Source organism: Heterodontus francisci, chromosome 9 (genome assembly GCF_036365525.1).
Source record: "Heterodontus francisci isolate sHetFra1 chromosome 9, sHetFra1.hap1, whole genome shotgun sequence".
Classification (NCBI taxonomy): Eukaryota; Metazoa; Chordata; class Chondrichthyes; order Heterodontiformes; family Heterodontidae; genus Heterodontus; species Heterodontus francisci.
The window spans coordinates 44,367,334-44,387,548 of NC_090379.1; the positions used below are offsets into that span (position 1 = coordinate 44,367,334).

The 20,215-nt window shown below is 42.2% G+C and overlaps 1 protein-coding gene across 5 annotated transcripts in view; it reads right to left on the reverse strand.

The window, feature by feature from the left end:
• ppp2r5ca (protein phosphatase 2, regulatory subunit B', gamma a) overlaps nt 1–20,215 on the reverse strand; it is a 214,643-nt gene that overhangs the window by 84,556 nt on the left and 109,872 nt on the right. For all 5 annotated transcript variants that reach the window (XM_068038928.1, XM_068038930.1, XM_068038931.1 and 2 more), the window contains one exon: nt 1,116–1,315. In XM_068038928.1, coding sequence (XP_067895029.1) covers nt 1,116–1,315 — 200 coding nt within the window. The remainder of the gene's footprint in view (nt 1–1,115; nt 1,316–20,215) is intronic.

Genomic DNA, 20,215 nt, shown 5'->3' on the forward strand with positions numbered 1-20,215 from the left:
TATTTTGTAGGTTTCAATGAGATCATCTCTCATTCTTCGAAACTCTAGAGAATACAGGCCCAGTTTCTGCAATCTCTCTTCATAGACTTCTAGAACAAAGAACAAAGAACAGTACAGCACAGGAAGAGGTCATTCTGCCCTCCAAGCCTGCGCCGATCTTGATGCCTGCCGAAACTAACACTTTCTGCACTTCCGGGGCCCATATCCCTCTATTCCCTTCCTATTCATATATTTGTCAAGATGTCTCTTAAACGTCGCTATCGTACCTGCTTCCACCACCTCCCCTGGCAGCAAGTTCCAGGCACTCACCACCTTCTGTGTAAAGAACTTGCCTCGCCCATCCCCTCTAAACTTTGCCCCTCTCACCTTAAACCTATGTCCCCTAGTAACTGACTCTTCCACCTTGGGAAAAAGCTTCTGACTATCCACTCTGTCCATGCCGCTCATAACTTTGTAAACCTCTATCATGTCGCCCCTCCACCACCGTCGTTCCAGTGAAAACAACCCGGGTTTTTCCAACCTCTCCTCATAGCGAATGCCCTCCAGACCAGGCAACATCCTGGTAAACCTCCTCTGTACTCTCTCCAAAGCCTCCATGTCCTTCTGGTAGTGTGGCGACCAGAATTGCACGCAATAAGCTAATTTTACATCGACACCTCTGATATGTTGCTAGAAAACTTGAGCAGTAACTGGAGTTGATAGTTAATCTGCAATTGTAAAAATAGTCTGTATTTTATTAATTTGTGGACTACTTGAGAAGTGAATGGGTCTCCATTTAAAGTTAACTGCAAGATTTTTCTTGGATAGAAATAGATTCAGAATGCAAGGGTGAAAGGTTTGTATAGCTATTAATTTATAATACTTTGTGTAGTTGTGCAGGAAGACTATCGTTCAAATTCCAATTGACACTAGTCCAACATAGTTCAACCAGTCTGGACTGGTACCTGTTTGAAGAATTCGATGTAGAGTATTTTGCTTTTACATTGGCAGCCACTCAAATTAAAGTGAGTATTTTTACAGATAGTGGACAAAATCTAGGTGTTCATGCTCCATCAACCATTAAATATTTATCCCTGGTCAACTACCACACATAAATATGCTGACAAATTACTTACCACATGGACTACTTCTGGGTAAATGGGTTCTGTGATAACATTGCGGTTGTGTGTGATATATTCCACCATTTCACTTAAAGCAGCCCTTTTCACTTCCTTCCATTTTAAGTCACTAAGTGGATCAGCAATAAAGTCGAAAAGGACACAACACTGACGCAGTTTTTGAATAAAAAGTTTTTCTTGTTCAGGTGCAGGAACATCTAAAAAAAAGACAGCATACAATCATGACCAAGAACTTAATTTTATTTTCTTCATCTCCCAGTCAATATGCTAAATCTATATATCAGGACGAACACAGCATGCCACAATTGTCGATATTTCACAAGAGAATAAAATATTTACACTGAGTCAAGATTCAGGGACTCAAAATTTGGAATTCATGAAACGAGATAGCCACCCTCTGTTATTTGCTAATAAAAAATACTATGCAATTAACCTCAAAAAATGGTAATTTTCACATAATGACCCATTCTGCAGCTAAATACCTCTTACTATTTAGATAAAATGCCAAAGCTGCACAGAACATATTCAAATCTGCACAAATAAAACAGTGCCAATTCATAAATATACACACATGCACCTGGGAGAATAAAACACCCATTTTCAAGTTCACATGATTTAAACCAATACCATTTGTGAGAAATGTGTAGGAAAATAAGACCTCAAATTTTTGCTTCGGACTCAAATTAGTCATCACATCGTACACGCTTTTATTGTAATTGATGAGGAAGACGAGCTACTGACAAAGGCAAGAATCTGCTGATGGCTGTATGAAGCCGGTTACTTAAAGGAGGATTTTCTTTTTCTTTCATAGGATGTGGGCATCGCTGGCAAGGCCATTTGTTGCCCATCTCCAATTGCCCTTGATAACGGAGTGGCTTGCTAAGCCATTTCAAAGGGCAGTTAAGATTCAATGACATTGCTGTGGGTCTGGAGTCGCATGTAGGCCAGACCAGGTAAGGATGGCTTCCCTGAAGGGCATTAGCAAACCAGATATAAAAACAGGAAGCGCTGGAAATACTCAGCAGGGCTGGCAGCATCTGTGGAGAGAGAAACAGAGTTAACATTTCAGTCCAATGACCTTTCATCAAAACTGGTAAAAGTTAGAAATGTAATCGGTTTTGAGCAAGTGAAAGGTGGGGGGGGCGGGGGGGGGGGGGGGGAGAGAAAGAGAGAACAGGAGGTCTGAGATAGGGCAGAGGGCAGGAAAGATTAAATGACAGATGTCATGGAACAAAAGGCAAAGGAATGCTAACAGTTGTAGTGAAAGACAAAGCATTACAGCATCCTCAGTGTTTTGCTTTTATTTTAGTGAACCACATGGGTTTTTACAACAATTAATGACAGTTTCATGGCACTATTACTGAGACTAGCTTTCAATTCCAGATTTTTATTAATTGAATTTAAATTCCACCAGCTGCCATGGTGGGATTTGAACCCGTGTCCCCAGGGCATAGCCTGGGCTGCTGGATTACTAGTTCAATGACATATCAATGTGCAACCCTCTCCCCATATATCAGTAGTCTAAGTGTGCTCCAACATAAATGAGTATTTTAAAGACACTGGGCTGCACAAAAGCTGAAGCTATGCACCTGTACTAGTGGCTACAGCTGTAAAAATTTAATTTTGATCAAATGGTGATGTGGAAGTAGGCATACCTGAGCCCTGTTGTGGCTGTCTAGGGACACACTGCTTGAATACGTGAGGCATTGCTATCACCTTCTTGAGAACCTACCTATTGCTTGGATAAACAAATTGGGATAGAATTCTCAGGTATTAATGCTATGAGTGAAACCTATGCCTTTGCTAATTAGTTGAACTAGCCAGGTTTCCAGAAATGACAGCAGGCTGCTGTCCTCCATCAACAACGTATTCACTAGAGCAGAATTACTCAATTTGATGAGGCCATGCCCCAAAAATAAGCAGACAGAGACCAAAGAAACCAAACTGAGCATCTTGTGATTTCCCTTTTTGCTGTATCGTATGTTAAATGGTCATCCGCCGTTGTTCACTGATGGGTTAGGAGCCACAGGTAAATAGGATTGCTACCTGACCAACTAGATTCTAGAAAGACTCTAAATAGCATTTATGTATATGAATTTGTAAAAACAGAAATTAAACTACAACACCTTTTTCCCTTTGGCTTGGGACTGCAAGCAGAAAACTTGCAAAATAACTCCAAGCCCTATTTACTTCACTTCAAAAGTTCCTGTATTAGTGTTACTTCGAGAGAAATCATGGTACGCCAGTAGAGAATACAACAGGAAATTGCTATCAGATAGAATTTGCAGTCTTTTCATTGTTGCAGAGTAATTTATTGGATAGGTCTACATTCGCACTTTTTAAAACTGGGCGGGAAAATGTTTGTTATTTAACCTGAAATACAACTCATCAGGCACATACACAAGTACAGAGTGAACTTGTAAGCACTTCTTGAAAACTATTTTTTGATATAAATCTGGATAACGTAGAAATGGCTTTGTCATTCAATTAGATCAGAGCTGACCTGTACTTCAAATCACCTTTGCTCTATATGCCTTGATACCTAACCAAAAAAAAAAATCAGTCTTGAAAGTTGAATTTGACCCAGCATCCTTGTTCTAGATTTACCCCATTAGAGGAAAGTTTTCTCTGTATCTACCTACTTAAATCTTATTTTAAAAATACATTGATTATACCACTTCTCAAACTTCTATACTTGAGGGAATAGAATCATAGAATGGTGATAGCACATAAGATGGCCATTCGGCCCATCGTATTGTGTCAGCTTTCTGCAAGAGGAACTAGTCCTACTCCCCTACCATTTCACTGTAGCCCTGCAAAGTTTTTCTCCATATAATTATCCAATTCCCTTTTGAAGGTCTTGATTGAATCTGTCTCCACCACACTCTCAGGCAGTACATTCCAGATGCTAACAACTCAGTCCTCATGTTGCCTTTGCTTTGTCCCCCAATCACCTTAAATCAGTGTTCTCTGGTCCTTGATCCTTCTGCCAACTCATGATTTTGAGCAACTCTATCAAATCTCCTCTTAATCTTCTCTAAAGAGAACAACCCCAGCTTCTCCACTCTATCCAGATAACTGAAGTTCCTCATCCCTGAAACCATTCTCTTGAAATCTATCCTGCACCCTCTCTAATACCTTCACATCCTTCCTGAAGTGTGGCGCCCAGAACTGTACGCAATATTCCAGTTGAGGCTGAACCAGTGTTTATATAGGTTGATCATAACTTGCTTGTTTTTGTACTCTATGCATTTATTTATAAAGTCCAGGATCCCATGTTTTATTAACCACCTTCTGCACCTGCCCTGCCACTTACAATGATTTGCGCACAAATATTTGGAACTGTACCCTTTATTTTGTATTACCTCTCCCAATTCTTCCAATCAAAATTGATCACTTCACACTTCTCTGCATTAAATTTCATTTGCCACTTATCTGCCCATTCCACCAGCCTGTCTACCTATGTCCTCTTGAAGTTTATCACTATCCTCCTCATAGTTCACAATACTTGAAAGTTTTGTGTCATCTGCAAATTTTGAAATGATGCCCTGTGTCCCGAAGTCGAGGTCATTATCAAGAAAAGCCCTGACCCCTGGGGAACACCACTATATACCTTCAACCAGTCCAAAAAGCAACAGTTCACCACTACGGTGTTTCCCGCCACTCAGCCAATTTTCTATCTATGCTGCTGTCCCTTTTACTCCATGGACTCCAACTTTGCTGACAAGCCTGTTATGTGGCATTTTATAATCAATCGCATTACCCTAATCAACCCTCTCGGTTACCTCATCAAAAAACACAAGCAAGTTAAACACGATATGACCTTAACAAATCATGAACCTGGCTTGTATAAATAATAAAAGGGTGGTAAAAGGAGTGTGGTTGATTAGGGGCCTAAAAGGGGATTTACACATGGAGGCAAGGGTGCATGGCCAAAGTACTAAATGAGTACTTTGCATCTATCTTTACCAAGGAAGATGATAAGAACATACGACTTAGGAGGAGTAGGCCACTCGGCCCCTCAAGCCTGCTCCGCCATTCAACAAGATCATGGTTGATCTAATTGTAACCTCAACTCCACATTCCTGCCTACCCCCAATAACCTTTCACCCCCTTGCTTGTCAAGAATTTAGTTACCTCGGCCTTAAAAATATTCAAAGATTTTGCTTCCACTGCCTTATGAGGAAGAGTTCCAAAGACACCCATGAAAAAAATTCTCAACTGGCTGAAATGGGTGACCCCTTATTTTTAAACAATGACCCGAGTTCCAGATTCTCCCACAGGAGGCAACATCCTTTCCACATCCACCCTGTCAGGACCCCTCAAGATCCTATATATTTCAATCAAGTTGCCTCTTGAAATTCCAAACTCCAGCAGATAACAAGCCTAGCCTGTCCAATCTTTCCTCATAAGACAACCCACCCATTCCAGTTATTAGCCTAGTAATACTGTTTCCAATGCATTTACATCCTTCCTTAAATAAGGCAACCAATACTGTACACAGTACTCCAGATGTGGTCTCACCAATGCCTTGTATAACTGAAGCATAACCTCCTAATAATTCTATTAGCTTTCCTAATTACTTGCTGTACCTGCATACTAACCTGCTCTCTGGTTGGCTCCAGAACATGCTGTTCTATGAAACTATCCAGAGAACATTCTATGAACTCATCTAGGCTACCTTTGCCCAACTGATTTTTCCAGTCTATATGTAGATTAAAATCCCCCATGATTATCGCCATACCCTTCTGACAAGCTCCCATTATTTCTTGCTTTATACACTGTCCTACCATGTGGTTACTGTTAGGGAGCCTGTACACCACTCCCACAAGTGACTTCTCATCTCTACCCAAACTGCTTCTACATCCTGCTTTCCTGAACTTAGATCATCCCTCTCTATTGTGCTAATACCATCATTAATTAACAGAGCCACCCCTCCATCTTTTCCTAGCTTCCTGTCCTTCCTAAATGTCATGTACTTTTCAATATTCAGGTCCCAACCCATGTCATCCTGCAGTCATGTCTCTGTAATGGCCATCGGATCATACTTATTTATTACTATTTGTGCTATCAGTTCATCTGTTTTCTTTTGAATGCTATGTGCATTCAAGATACACAGCCTTCAGTTTTATCCTTTTATTATTTTTGTAACCTCCAGCCTTATCTGATTGACTCTTAGTTTTGTACTCTCTGTCCCTTCCTGTCATGGACTGTTTATCATTCCCCATATGAATACCTTTCTCTCTTGCCTTGTCTCTACTCTGATTTACCAACAATTCTAAAATTTGATCCCTTGTCCCCACTATTTAGTTTAAAATCCTCTCGACTTCCCTAGTTATGTGGCACTTACAACTTACATTAACTCTTGGATGTACAACTCCCTATTACTGCATTCAAAAGTTGAGGCCCCAATAGAGTCCGAGGAACACCATTTGTCATACCCTGCAAATCAATGCTTTCTTTATCCCTATTCTGGCTTAGAACTCTCAACCAATTACCAACCCCTATTACAAGGTTACCTTCAATTCTGTGTCCTTCGATTTTTGATAACCTATGTGGGACCTTATCAAATGCCTTCTGAAAATCCAGAGATAACATTCATGTCAATGACCTCCTCAAAAAATCCAACTTAATAAGTCAGACTTGATATACACTGCACAGCTTCATGCCAACTCTGATTAACTCAATCCTAAATTTACTAATTGAAACCTTTTTCTCCTCATCATGTTCTAGCAATTTGGAGCAGTATTAGATTTACCTTTGTCATTCCCTTATGTCCCTTAGATGCCCCTTTTCCAGGCCAAAAATCTCAAGTTTCACCAATCTTTTCATAAAGAGCTTTTGCAGTTGGGATCTGCTTCTTGGTTCTCCTCTCTGCTGCCTCCGGAGCTCCAGGGTGAACAAAACTGAATGCAGTATTCAAGGCATGGTCTGAACAGAGCACAGTACAATCTGCCATAACTACCTTGGACTTGTGTCCTGCACTTTTGGGTATGTAGTGCAACATTCTTAGCTTTGGTGATTGCTATACATGTTGAACCAATGCAGAACACCTTCTTCTTCTTTGGCCTCCTTGTCCCGAGACACAATGGGTAAGCACCTAGAGGTGGTCAGTGGTTTGTGAAGCAACGCCTAGAGTGGCTATAAAGGCCAATTCTAGAGTGAAAGACTCTTCCACAGGCGCTGCAGATAAAATTGGTTGTCGGGGCTTTTACACAGTTGGCTCTCTCCATGCGCTTCTGTCTTTTTTCCTGCCAACTGCTAAGTCTCTTCGACTCACCACTCTTTTTATCCTCGCCTTTATGGCTGCCCGCCAGCTCTGGCGATCACTGGCAACTGACTCCCATGACTTGTGGTCAATGTCACAGAACTTCACGTTGTGTTTGCAGACGTCTTTAAAGCAGAGACACGGACGGCCAGTGGGTCTGATGCCGGTGGCGAGCTCGCTGTACAATGCGTCCTTGGGGATCCTGCCATCTCCCATGCGGCTCACATGGACAAGCCATCTCAAGCGCCACTGGCTCAGTAGGGTGTATATGCTGGGGATGTTGTCCACCTCAAGGACTTCTGCGTTGGAGATACAGTCCTGCCACCTGATGCCAAGGGTTCTCCGGAGGCAGCGAAGATGGAATGAGTTGAGACGTCACTCTTGGCTGACGTACGTTGTCCAGGGCTCGCTGCCGCAGAGCAAGGTGCTGAGGACACAGGCTTGAAACACTCAGACTTTTGTGTTCCGTGTCCGTGCGCCATTTTCCCACACCTTCTTGGCCAGTCTGGACATAGCAGCAGACGCCTTTCCCATGCGCTTGTTGATTTCTGCATCTAGAGACAGGTTACTGGTGATAGTTGAGCCTAGGTAGCTGAACTCTTGAACCACTTCCGGAGTGTGGTCGCCGATATTGATGGATGGAGCATTTCTGACCTGTTCCATGATGTTCATTTTCTTCAGGCTGATGGTTAGGCCAAATTCATTGCAGGCAGCTGTAATTCTGTCGACGAGTCTCTGCAGACACTCTTCTGCGTGGGATGTTAATGCAGCATCGCCAGCAAAGAGGAGTTCCCTGATGAGGACCTTCCATACTTTGGTTTTCGCTCTAAGATGGGCAAGGTTGAACAACCTGCCAACTGATCTTGTGTGGAGGAAAATTCCTTCTTCTGAAGACTTGAACGCATGTGAGAGCAGCAGTGAGATGATCCCAAACAGTGTAGGTGCGAGAACACAGCCCTGTTTCACACCACTCAGGATAGAAAAGGGGTCTAATGAGGCGCCACTATGATGACTTGTGCCTTTCATATTGTCAAGGAATGAGGTGATGATACTTAGTAGCTTTGGTGGATATCTGATCTTTGCTAGTAGTCTGAAGAGGCCACGTCTGCTGACAAGTCAAAGGCTTTGGTGAAATCTATGAAAGCAATGTAGAGGGGCATCTGTTGTTTGTGGCATTTCTCCTGTAGCTGGCGAAGGGAGAACAGCATGTCAATGGTGGATCTCTCTGCTCGAAAGCTGCACTGTGCCTCAGGGTAGACATGCTCAGCCAGCTTCTGGAATCTGTTTAAAACGACTCGAGCGAACACCATTGTCTACTAAAACTCTTAGGTCTCTTTCAGATTCATCAAGGAATTTCAACCCCTTTCATGGAGAATGTGAATCACAATCATGGGGTCAAAACACATTAACTTTTGCTTTCAGTTTTCATTGAGACCCACGATGTTGATGGCTAGTCAGGTAAGTGTAATGCACATGTTACATTATTCTGCTGTCAAGATGAAGCATTGTCCCTTTCAGAGCAGAAAGTCTAATTGCTAAGCAAACACAGCCGCAAGCCAATCAGTTTAACTGTTATTTAGTGAGGAAACTATGATTAGAAAATGCTCAACAGTTTCAGACTTCAGGTTACTGCACCCACCAATAAGTGATCGTTACAAATGAAAAGCACAAAGCCAATGAGAAACATCTGGATTGTGGAGTACAAAGCATGCACATAGGATGTTCTACTCTAAATATGAAAGTGTTTTATACTACATATTTTTCCACACTTGCAATACGTGGCAAAAGCCAACAAGGTTTTTAAATACTGAGCAACTACCGGTATTTTTTTTCCATGTTTGCCGTAATCCTTTTCGAAGTTATTTCGTGATTTTAGTCATGGCAATAGAGATTCTACTGTAAATCGCAATTCAGAAGTAATTTTAAAATTCATCTTCTGCAGTGTTCAATACCAAGCTTTAAAGGAATCAAACAATGAGGAAATTAGCAAGAGGAGTGCTTCATCAAAGCAAACAGTTCAGGATATGAAACCAAACTCAATTTGTGCCTTCATCTGTGTTGCTAGGTGATCGTAAAACCCTCTATCTACCAAAATGATGCTAAATGATAGCTGCTTCTCAATATAGCTACAACGTCTTGATATTTCATGATAATCACACTGGATTTAAAATCTAAGCGTAAAACATTTGAGAAACCACGAGACTCATTAGATTATCTTTTTCTCATTCAAAATTCAACCATCACAGGAGGACAGGAGAAAGATCTGGTGGGAAGTCATCTTGAGACATATCCTTTGAGAAAAGTAAAAGCAGATGTGCAAGTGTTCATTGTGAAATAGCTTCTATACAAACTAATCTGCTCCCAAGGAAAAAATTATATCTGCAACCTACTAGAAGACTTACATGTTTTAGCAGCATATTGTTATCCTCATGGAGAACAACTTGAAACTAAATTCAAATTCCATATGCAACTTATTAAATTTTCCAAGCATCACTAATGATTGCGGACTCCAAAGGGTCCCCACTAGATTGTTTTGACTATAGAGGCAGCAGTGACCAGTGACTGAGCAGTAGAGAGTAGAAAGCAATTTCTCCTAGAAATTATTCAGGTCCATCAAGTCTCATGAATTTTAAAAGCATCTGACTCCTAAAAATAAACACCTCCGTGGTTTAGAGGTTTGAAATGTGCCACAATGACTATAAATCTCACTCTAAACATTTACCTTATTGCAGTCTACTTTCATTGTTTGAATTCAGATATAAAACATCCTCCTATCCTGCCCAACAACTAAGCACCACAGAGCTTGGTGGCCTTGGACTTTGCAGCCATACCCAAAACAGTTTTAAGACTTTGCTAGGTCTTGTAAATTTCCACAGTAGCTGCAATTTGGTTCAAATGCAGTTTTCCAGGAAAAATTGATTCCACACAGAATCCTTTGGCTGCTATGCTCAAACCTACATCTGGGATATCTGCAGTAAACTGCTACAACACGGTTCCCATCATTATAGCTGACACTTAAGCTGTATTCAGACCAAATTGGATGATTTGGATATAAACTTAACACAATGAGCTTGGTTAAAAAGCTATCCTCATCGATAAATTTTCTATAGAACCCAAGTGTCTGCCCTAATCGAGATACCCATCTGTTTGCTCTAGGCAACAAAGTTAACACCATGATAACTTGTTTTTAATATATATAGGTTATCTGCTGAGAGGTGACCATTGTAAGCTGTTCTTACTATTTTCGTAGAACACGTAGGAAAGATGATCTGGAATCCTGGGAGTACACAAGCTGTGAATATTCAACTATGTCTCAAAATGAAGTCTGTTAATATTAGGGGAACCAAAATGAGAGGTGGTCAAAGATGAATTGGATCCTAAAACTAATTCATTCTGAGGATGCCTCTTAAGGATATACTACTTCCAATCATCCTTGGAAGCATGGTATTCGCATCTCATTCTGGGTAAAATATACCAGTGTTATGACCGAGGCAGGAGGAGTGCACAGTTTATTCTTGTCCCACTTCTCCACAGGTTACAACATATATTCTATTTTTCCCCAAATGGAGCACACTAACCAGGTTTCTTTACTGAACAAAAATATCAGATTATAAGACAAGTCTTAACCAGTAATAAAGTAAAACATAAACACAGATTTTAAATTTTAAAGTGCCCCTTTTTACCTTAGTTCCTTAACATTCTCTCACACACACATATACACCAGTTAACCAAAAAAAGGATAAAAGGGATTTTTATAAATTCAGAGCTTTTACAGACAAAAAAAAACTTGGACAGATTACTTGCTCATTTTTGAAGAAAACAGATGAGATATGTAGTTCCAAAACTGGCACACAGTCTAACTTCTGAGTATACATGGTCACTGAGTAAACTTCAGTATACTGAGATCCTTCAGAACAGTTCTTTTCAGGCGGCACTGAGAATTAATTTTAGCAGGCTTTCTTCAAAGACAGATGATGAGATGGATCGACAAAGTGGACTTCACATGGTCTTTCATGGAGTTTCTGGAAAGCGAACTTGGTTGTGGCCTTCTCTCCCTCCTTTACACTTTTTCAGCAGATGTGACTATCTCCTTCCAGAAGGTAAAACACACACACACACTAACAACCAAAAAGCTAGTCAGTTTTCTGCCCTTCCAGTGGCGCTGCTGCTGGGCTTGTCCAATCAAGGGATGTTTGCCACCTCTCTACCCATTACCAGGGTTTCTGTTCTATCTTTAACTTGAGTCATGTGACAACCAATAACATTGTTGCCAATCCGGTTCCCCATGTCCTCTTGACGGCTCAAAAAAAAACTGCTCCAACATTTATTCAGTTTAAATATTTTTTTTAAAGGAATTTATCGTTAACAAAAAACAATCACTTTCATAACAAGTTTCAGGACCAACGATATTAAAACATGCTGATATAAACTGGGCTCTGCAGCATTTGTGTTTTATGGGTTATTACCAGGAATGGAGGAAGTGTTACTATAAACAACAGTACAAAGCATGGCCACACTTTCCTTTTAAGATGGTTGGCAATTAAGAAAGTCATGAGTGGTTTTGCTGATCAACAACTTTGTTACAAATGTAACAATTGGAAGGTTTGCTGGCTCAAGTCATTTCCACCTGCTGTGCATTAGTGCCAAAATAGAAAATCAGCTGCAATCAGTATTGTCATTGTCAAAGGTTTTTTTTAACTTCATCTGTGCAAAGACTTCACACATTGGTCAACCTTGTCAAGTAAAATTGAGCTCGAGTCAAATATGCAACTTGTGAAGGAGGTTGAGAGAACACAAATGCTTTCTCTTCAGCCACTGAAAGTGTTTAACTAGATTCTTCCTTTTGGAATGCTCCTGAATGTAATCCTAAATTTGATTCTCTGACATCTGGAACAATGGAGGTATGCTTCTTGCAGGCACCAAAAGTTAAGGTTTCTTTGCATCTGGAAGAATTGAACTAAGATATTCTCATCAATAAAACTGTCTTTTTAAGGCTATGGCAGTGAAAAATTCTACAGAGTTTAGAACACATCTTTGGGATTGGTATTGTAAGCAGATGACTTGGTTCTATCTCCATTCCCTAGCTACTGACTCCATTCCTCTCCCTGGCAACTCAGACTAAACCACATTATTTGCAACCTCGGGGTCAAATTTGACCTGGAGATGAGCTTTCGTCCACATATCTGCGCAATCACCAAGACTGCTTAATTCCACATCTGTTAACATCGCCTGACTTCGCCCTGCCTCAGCTCATCTGCATCTGAAACTCATTCATGCCTTTGTTACCTCTAGATTTTACTATTCCAACGCACTCCTGTCTGGTCTCCCACATTCTACCCTCCGTAGACTTAGGTCATCCAAAACTCTGCTGCCCACGTCCTTATTCATAGCAAGACCCGTTCACCCATCATCTCAGTGCTTGCTGACTTGCACTAACTCCTGGTCAAGCAATGCTTTGATTTTAAAATCCTCATCCTTGTTTTCAAATCTCTCATCTATGTAATCTCCTTGAGCCTCACAATCCTCAGATATCAAATTCTGCCCTCTTGAGCATCCTAAATTTTAATTGCTCCACAATTGGCAGCTGTCTTCAGCTGCCCAGGCCCAAACTTCTGGAATTCCCTCCCTACATCTCTCTGGCTCTCTAACTCCCTTTCTAACTTTAAGGCAGTCCTTAAAACCTCCCTCTTTGACCAAGCTTTTGATCATCTGACCGAATATCTCATGTGGTTTGGTGTCATATTTTGTTTTATAAAACTCCAGTGAAGTGCCTTGGGACATTTTGTTACATTAAAGGCACTATAAAAATACAAGTTGCCGTTGTTGTTATGGTTACTGTTGCTGGAAAGGGTCAAAGTACACCAATATTACAACAAAAAATACTCCAAATTTGAAGGTGACAGAGAACCACAAACAGAAATGACGAAGTTAAAGCAGAAAATTAGGATTATGCAAAACTAAATAAATGATTTAAGTAATTGTTGGGTTAAAAAAAATGGCATACCAAAAACCATTTTCCTGATAATGGAATGTTAAATGGAGGTGAATTAGAAGATGCAAATAGTGCCATGTACAAGAGATCACATATCTATCATGAAGGAAACTCAAAAATGGCCACTTTCCCAAAATTGCCTAAATCATCACCTGAATCATGGCTTAATTTTATAAATTTTATTTAAGATACTCATTGACAGTGCAGTGCTGTTTCTTTGCTAGAGCAATCCAAAATTAATCCCACTGCCTTGAATCTTAGTGCTTCAAAGAAAAATGCAATTCTATCCTCCAACATCATTGAAGAAAGAAATCTCTCAATGTCTCTTCTGTGACAATTTTAAATTGATGAACCCCATTTCTGCTCCAGTGGAAATAGTCCCAGTATGGTGTTTCTCTTCATAAGAAAAAAGCAGGACTAATCCAATCTGGCCATTTACCAGTTCTGATGAAAGGTCACTTACCTGAAAGGTTAACTCTGCTTCTCTCTCCACAGACGCTACCAGACCTGATGAGTATTTCCAGCACCTTTTGTTTTTTATTTCAATTACCAACCCAGTCTACTCTCAATCATCAGAAAATTAATAGGAGGTGTCATTGACAGTACTATAATGCAGCACTTACTCACCTATAACCTGCTTACCAATGGTTAGTTTGGGTTATGCCAGGATCACTTAGTTTCAGACCTCATTACAGCTGTGGACAAAAGAGCTGAATTCCAGAGGTGAGGCGATAGTGACTATCCTTAAAATCAAGACAGCATTTGACCGAGCGTGGCATCAAAGAGCCTTAGTAAAATTGAAGTCAATGGGAACCAGAGGGAAAGCTCGCCACCGACGGGAGTCAAACGGAACACAAGATGATCGTGGTTGTTGGGGACCAATCATCTCAGCCCCAGGAGACTGCCGCAGGAGTCCCTCAAGGCAGTATCCTAGGCCCAACCAGCTTCAGCTGCTTCATCAATGGTCTCCCCTCCATCATCAGATTAGAAGCAGGGACGTTTGCTGATGACTGCAGTGTTCACTTCCATTCATAACTCCTCAGATAAAGCAGTCTGCACCTACATGCAAGCAAGGCCTGGGCAATGTTCAGGCTTGGGCTGATAAGTTCCAGGCAATGACCATCTTCAATGGAGTCTAACCACCTCCCCTTGATGTTCAATGGCAAGACCATCGCTAAATCCCCCATCAATCTCCAGGCGGCGGACAATAGGCTGACTTAACTGTGGCTACAAAAGCAGGTAGGCTGGGTGTTGTGATGAGCGACAAACTACCTGACTTCACAAAGCATTTCCACTATCCAAAAAGGCAGAAATCAGGAGCGAGATGGAATACTCTCCAATGTCTGGAGAGTGTAACACTAACACAGGAATTAGGAGAAGTAGACCATATGGCCCATCGAGCCTGCTCCACCATTCAAAACAATCATGGCTGATCTTGGGATTCAACTCCACTTTCCAGCCCATTTGTCATATCCCTTGATTCCGAGACCGCAAAAATATGTCTATCCCAGCTTTAAATGTATTCAATGATGGAGCAACAACCACCCTCTGGGGTAGAGAACTCCAAAGATTCACAACCCTTTGAGTGAAATAATTTCTCCTCATCTTAGTCCCTTATCCTGAGACTGTGCCCCTGTGTTTTAGATTCCACAACCAGTGGAAATACCCTATCCAGCCCCTTTAGAATCTTGTATGTTTCAATGAGATCATCTCATTCTTCTAAACTCCAAAGAATACAGGCCCAATTTACTTAGCCTCTCATAGGACAACCCCCTCATCCCAGGGACCAATCCAGTGAACAGTCGCTGTACCACCTCCAGTGCAAGTTTATCCTTTCTGAAATGTGGAGACCAAAACTGCACACAGCACTCCAGATGTAATCTCACCAAATCCCTGTACAATTGTAGCAATACTTCTTTATTCCTGTACTCCATTCCCCTTGCAATAAAGGCCAACATGCTATTTGCCTTCCTAATTACTTGCTATACCTGCATGTTAATTTTCTACAATCCTTGTACAAGCACACCCAAGTCTCTGAACATCGACACTTACAAGTTTCACATCTTTTTAAAAATTTCTTCTTTTCGATTCTCACAACTAAGTGAATAACTTCACACTTCCCTACATTATACTCCATCTACCATCTTGTTGCCCACTCACTTAACCTGTCTATATCTCTGCGGCCTGTGTCTTCCCCACAGCTTACCTTTCCACCTATCTTTGAATATACATACATATGAATTAGGAGGAGTAGGCCACTCGGCCCCTCGAGCCTACTCCACCATTCAATAAGATCATGGCTGATCGGATTGTAACCTCGACTCCACATTCCTGCCTACTCCTGATAACTGCTTGATTGGCACCCCATCCACAAACATTCACTCCCTCCTCCACCACCAACGCACAGTGGCATCTACAAGATGCACTGCAACAACGCACCAAGGCTCCTTAGACAGCACCTTCCAAACCTGCAATCTTTACCAACTAGAAGGACAAGGGCAGCAAATGCATGGGAACACCACCACCTGCAAGTTCCCCTCCAAGTCACACACCATCCTGACTTGGAACTATATCGCCTTTCCTTCACTGTCCCTGGGTCAAAATCCTGGAACTCCCTTCCTAACAGCACTGTGGGTGTACCTACCCCTCATGGACTGCAGCGGTTCAAGAAGGCAGCTCACCACCACCTTCTCAAGGTCAATTAAGGATGGGCAATAAATGCTGGCCTGGCCAGCGACACTCACATCCCACGAGTGAATAAAAAAAACCTTTCACCCCTTTGTCAAGCATCTATCTACCTCTGCCTTAAAAATATTTAAAAATTCAGCTTCCACTGCCTTTTGAGGAAGAGAGTTCCAAAGACTCGCGACCCTCAAAACATTTCTCCTCATTTATCTTAAATGGGGGAATCCCTTATTTTTAAATAGTGACCCCTAGTTCTAGATTCTTCCACAAGAGGGAACATCCTTTCCCATCCACCATGTCAAAACCCTTCCGGATCTTGTATGTTTCAAACAAGTCACCTCTTACTCTTCTAAACTTTTGTATCAGCAAAGTTGGATACATTACTCTCTGTCTCTTCATCGAAGTCATTAACATAAATTGTAAATAGCTGAGGCATGAGCACTGATCCTTGCAGCACTCCACTAGTCACGGCCTGCCAACTTGAAAATGCCCTGTTTATGCCCACTATTTGCTTCCTGTCCATTAACTAATCTTCTATCCATGCCAATATATTACCCCCAACTCCATGAGCCATTATTTTGCCTATTAACCTTTTGTGTGGCATCTTATTGAATGCCTTTTGGAAATTCAGGTATACTACATCTGCTGGTTCCCCTTTACCTACCCTACTAGTTACACGCTCAAAAACTAATTTATTAAACAGGATTTCCCTTCAGTAAAAGCATGCCGATTTGTTCTAATCATACTGTGCTTTCCTAAGTGCATTGTTAAGACTTCCTTAACAATAGACTCCCACAACACTCTCAAAAAGCTCAACACTATCCAGGGCAAAACAGCTCGCTTGATTGGGACCCCAGCCATCTTAAACATTCATTCCCTCCACCACCAGCACACTGCAGCTGCAGTACCATTTACAAGATGCACTGCAGCAATTTGCCAAGGTTTTTTCAACAGTATCTCTGTGGTCTAGAAAGACAAGGGCAGCAGGTGCATCGGGATACCACAACATGCAAGTTCCCTACCAAGTAACACACAATTCTGACTTAGAAATACTTTGCTTCATTGTCACTGGGTCAAAATTCTGGAACTTCCTACCTTACAGCACTGTGGAAGTACCTACGCCACAGACTGCAGCAGTTCAAGCAGCTGGCTCATCACCACCTTCAAGGACAATAAATACTGGCTTTGCCAGCAAGGCCCACAGCCCAAGAATGAATAAAAACAATGCCTTTCCATCGTTGGCGAATCTATGGCATTAATGTTTTTGTAATCGGGCTCCCAAAATTGCAATCTGCACTCTACCTGTGATCTAATTATTGCTTTCTATTGTCTTTTATGTCTATGCTTTTATTAAACCCAGAATGCTATTGGTCTTTTCTATGACTTAATCTACCCGTACTCGCTTTCTCAAGGTTATGGATTTGCACCTGTAGATCTCTGTTCATCCACGCATAACAGCCTTCAGACTCCTATTTATCGTAATTCTATTCCTCATTTTTTCCTCTGAAAATGTATCACATCTTCCCCAAAAACCTACCCTCAACCTCTCTAACCTTGCAAACGTCCATCCGATCTCCAATTCCTGCCCTTCTCCAAAATCCTTAAATGTGATATCACCTCAAATCAGTGTCCAACTTTCCTGCAATTCAATGTTTGAATCTCTCCAATTAGACTTAGGTGTTTTATTTCTCATTTTAAATTTGCCCCCAGGGCTTGCAGTTCATCAAAAAACTAAACTCTTACAACTTTTTAATAAACAATTTAAATTCCTAATAAAATTATACATGCATAGTTAAATGGCTCTTCGTCTTAAAGAGCATCAAATGGTGTATATATCCTTGGTTGGGAGTGCGGGGAAGACGAAAAAAGTGCAGTATGTAGGGTATTTAAGTGTCTCTTCCAGCAACCATATCAAGATGAAAACGGCATTGTATCGTTACAAGATCCACGTCATTTCAACAGTGATACAAGCTATATTTCAGATAGTGCCACGCACTAATGTTTTGGGTATTCTTTTTTTTTTCTTCTTTTTTCTTTTGGGCCTCCTTATCTCGAGAGACAATGGATACGCGCCTGGAGGTGGTCAGTGGTTTGTGAAGCAGCGCCTGGAGTGGCTATAAAGGCCAATTCTGGAGTGACAGGCTCTTCCACAGGTGCTGCAGAGAAGTTTGTTTGTTGGGGCTGTTGCACAGTTGGCTCTCCCCTTGCGCCTCTGTCTTTTTTCCTGCCAACTACTAAGTCTCTTCGACTCGCCACAATTTAGCCCTGTCTTTATGGCTGCCCGCCAGCTCTGGCGAATGCTGGCAACTGACTCCCACGACTTGTGATCAATGTCACACGATTTCATGTCACGTTTGCAGACGTCTTTATAACGGAGACATGGACGGCCGGTGGGTCTGATACCAGTGGCGAGCTCGCTGTACAATGTGTCTTTGGGGATCCTGCCATCTTCCATGCGGCTCACATGGCCAAGCCATCTCAAGCGCCGCTGACTCAGTAGTGTGTATAAGCTGGGGGTGTTGGCCGCTTCAAGGACTTCTGTGTTGGAGATATAGTCCTGCCACCTGATGCCAAGTATTCTCCGAAGGCAGCGAAGTTGGAATGAATTGAGACGTCGCTCTTGGCTGGCATACGTTGTCCAGGCCTCGCTGCCGTAGAGCAAGGTACTGAGGACACAGGCCTGATACACTCGGACTTTTGTGTTCCGTGTCAGTGCGCCATTTTCCCACACTCTCTTGGTCAGTCTGGACATAGCAGTGGAAGCCTTTCCCATGCGCTTGTTGATTTCTGCATCTAGAGACAGGTTACTGGTGATAGTTGAGCCTAGGTAGGTGAACTCTTGAACCACTTCCAGAGCGTGGTCGCCAATATTGATGGATGGAGCATTTCTGACATCCTGCCCCATGATGTTCGTTTTCTTGAGGCTGATGGTTAGGCCAAATTCATTGCAGGCAGACGCAAACCTGTCAATGAGACTCTGCAGGCATTCTTCAGTGTGAGATGTTAAAGCAGCATCGTCAGCAAAGAGGAGTTCTCTGATGAGGACTTTCCGTACTTTGGACTTCGCTCTTAGACGGGCAAGGTTGAACAACCTGCCCCCTGATCTTGTGTGGAGGAAAATTCCTTCTTCAGAGGATTTGAACGCATGTGAAAGCAGCAGGGAGAAGAAAATCCCAAAAAGTGTGGGTGCGAGAACACAGCCCTGTTTCACACCACTCAGGATAGGAAAGGGCTCTGATGAGGAGCCACCATGTTGAATTGTGCCTTTCATATTGTCATGGAATGAGGTGATGATACTTAGTAGCTTTGGTGGACATCCGATCTTTTCTAGTAGTCTGAAGAGACCACGTCTGCTGACGAGGTCAAAGGCTTTGGTGAGATCAATGAAAGCAATGTAGAGGGGCATCTGTTGTTCACGGCATTTCTCCTGTATCTGACGAAGGGAGAACAGCATGTCAATAGTCGATCTCTCTGCACGAAAGCCACACTGTGCCTCAGGGTAGACGCGCTCGGCCAGCTTCTGGAGCCTGTTCAGAGCGACTCGAGCAAAGACTTTCCCCACTATGCTGAGCAGGGAGATTCCACGGTAGTTGTTGCAGTCACCGCGGTCACCTTTGTTTTTATAGAGGGTGATGATGTTGGCATCGCGTATGTCCTGGGGTACTGCTCCCTCGTCCCAGCACAGGCATAGCAGTTCATGTAGTGCTGAGAGTATAGCAGGCTTGGCACTCTTGATTATTTCAGGGGTAATGCTGTCCTTCCCAGGGGCTTTTCCGCTGGCTAGGGAATCAATGGCATCACTGAGTTCCGATTTGGTTGGCTGTATGTCCAGCTCATCCATGACTGGTAGAGGCTGGGCTGCGTTGAGGGCAGTCTCAGTGACAGCATTCTCCCTGGAGTACAGTTCTAGGTAGTGCTCAACCCAGCGGTCCATCTGTTTGCGTTGGTCAGTGATTATGTCCCCCGATTTAGATTTGAGGGGGGTGATCTTCTTGATGGTTGGCCCAAGAGCTCTCTTCATGCCATCATACATTCCTCTGATGTTTCCGGTGTCTGAGGCCAGCTGAATATGACTGCATAGGTGTTGCCAGTAGTCGTTTGCGCAACGCCTAGCTGTTCTTTGTGCAGTACTTCTGGCTGCTTTAAGTGCTG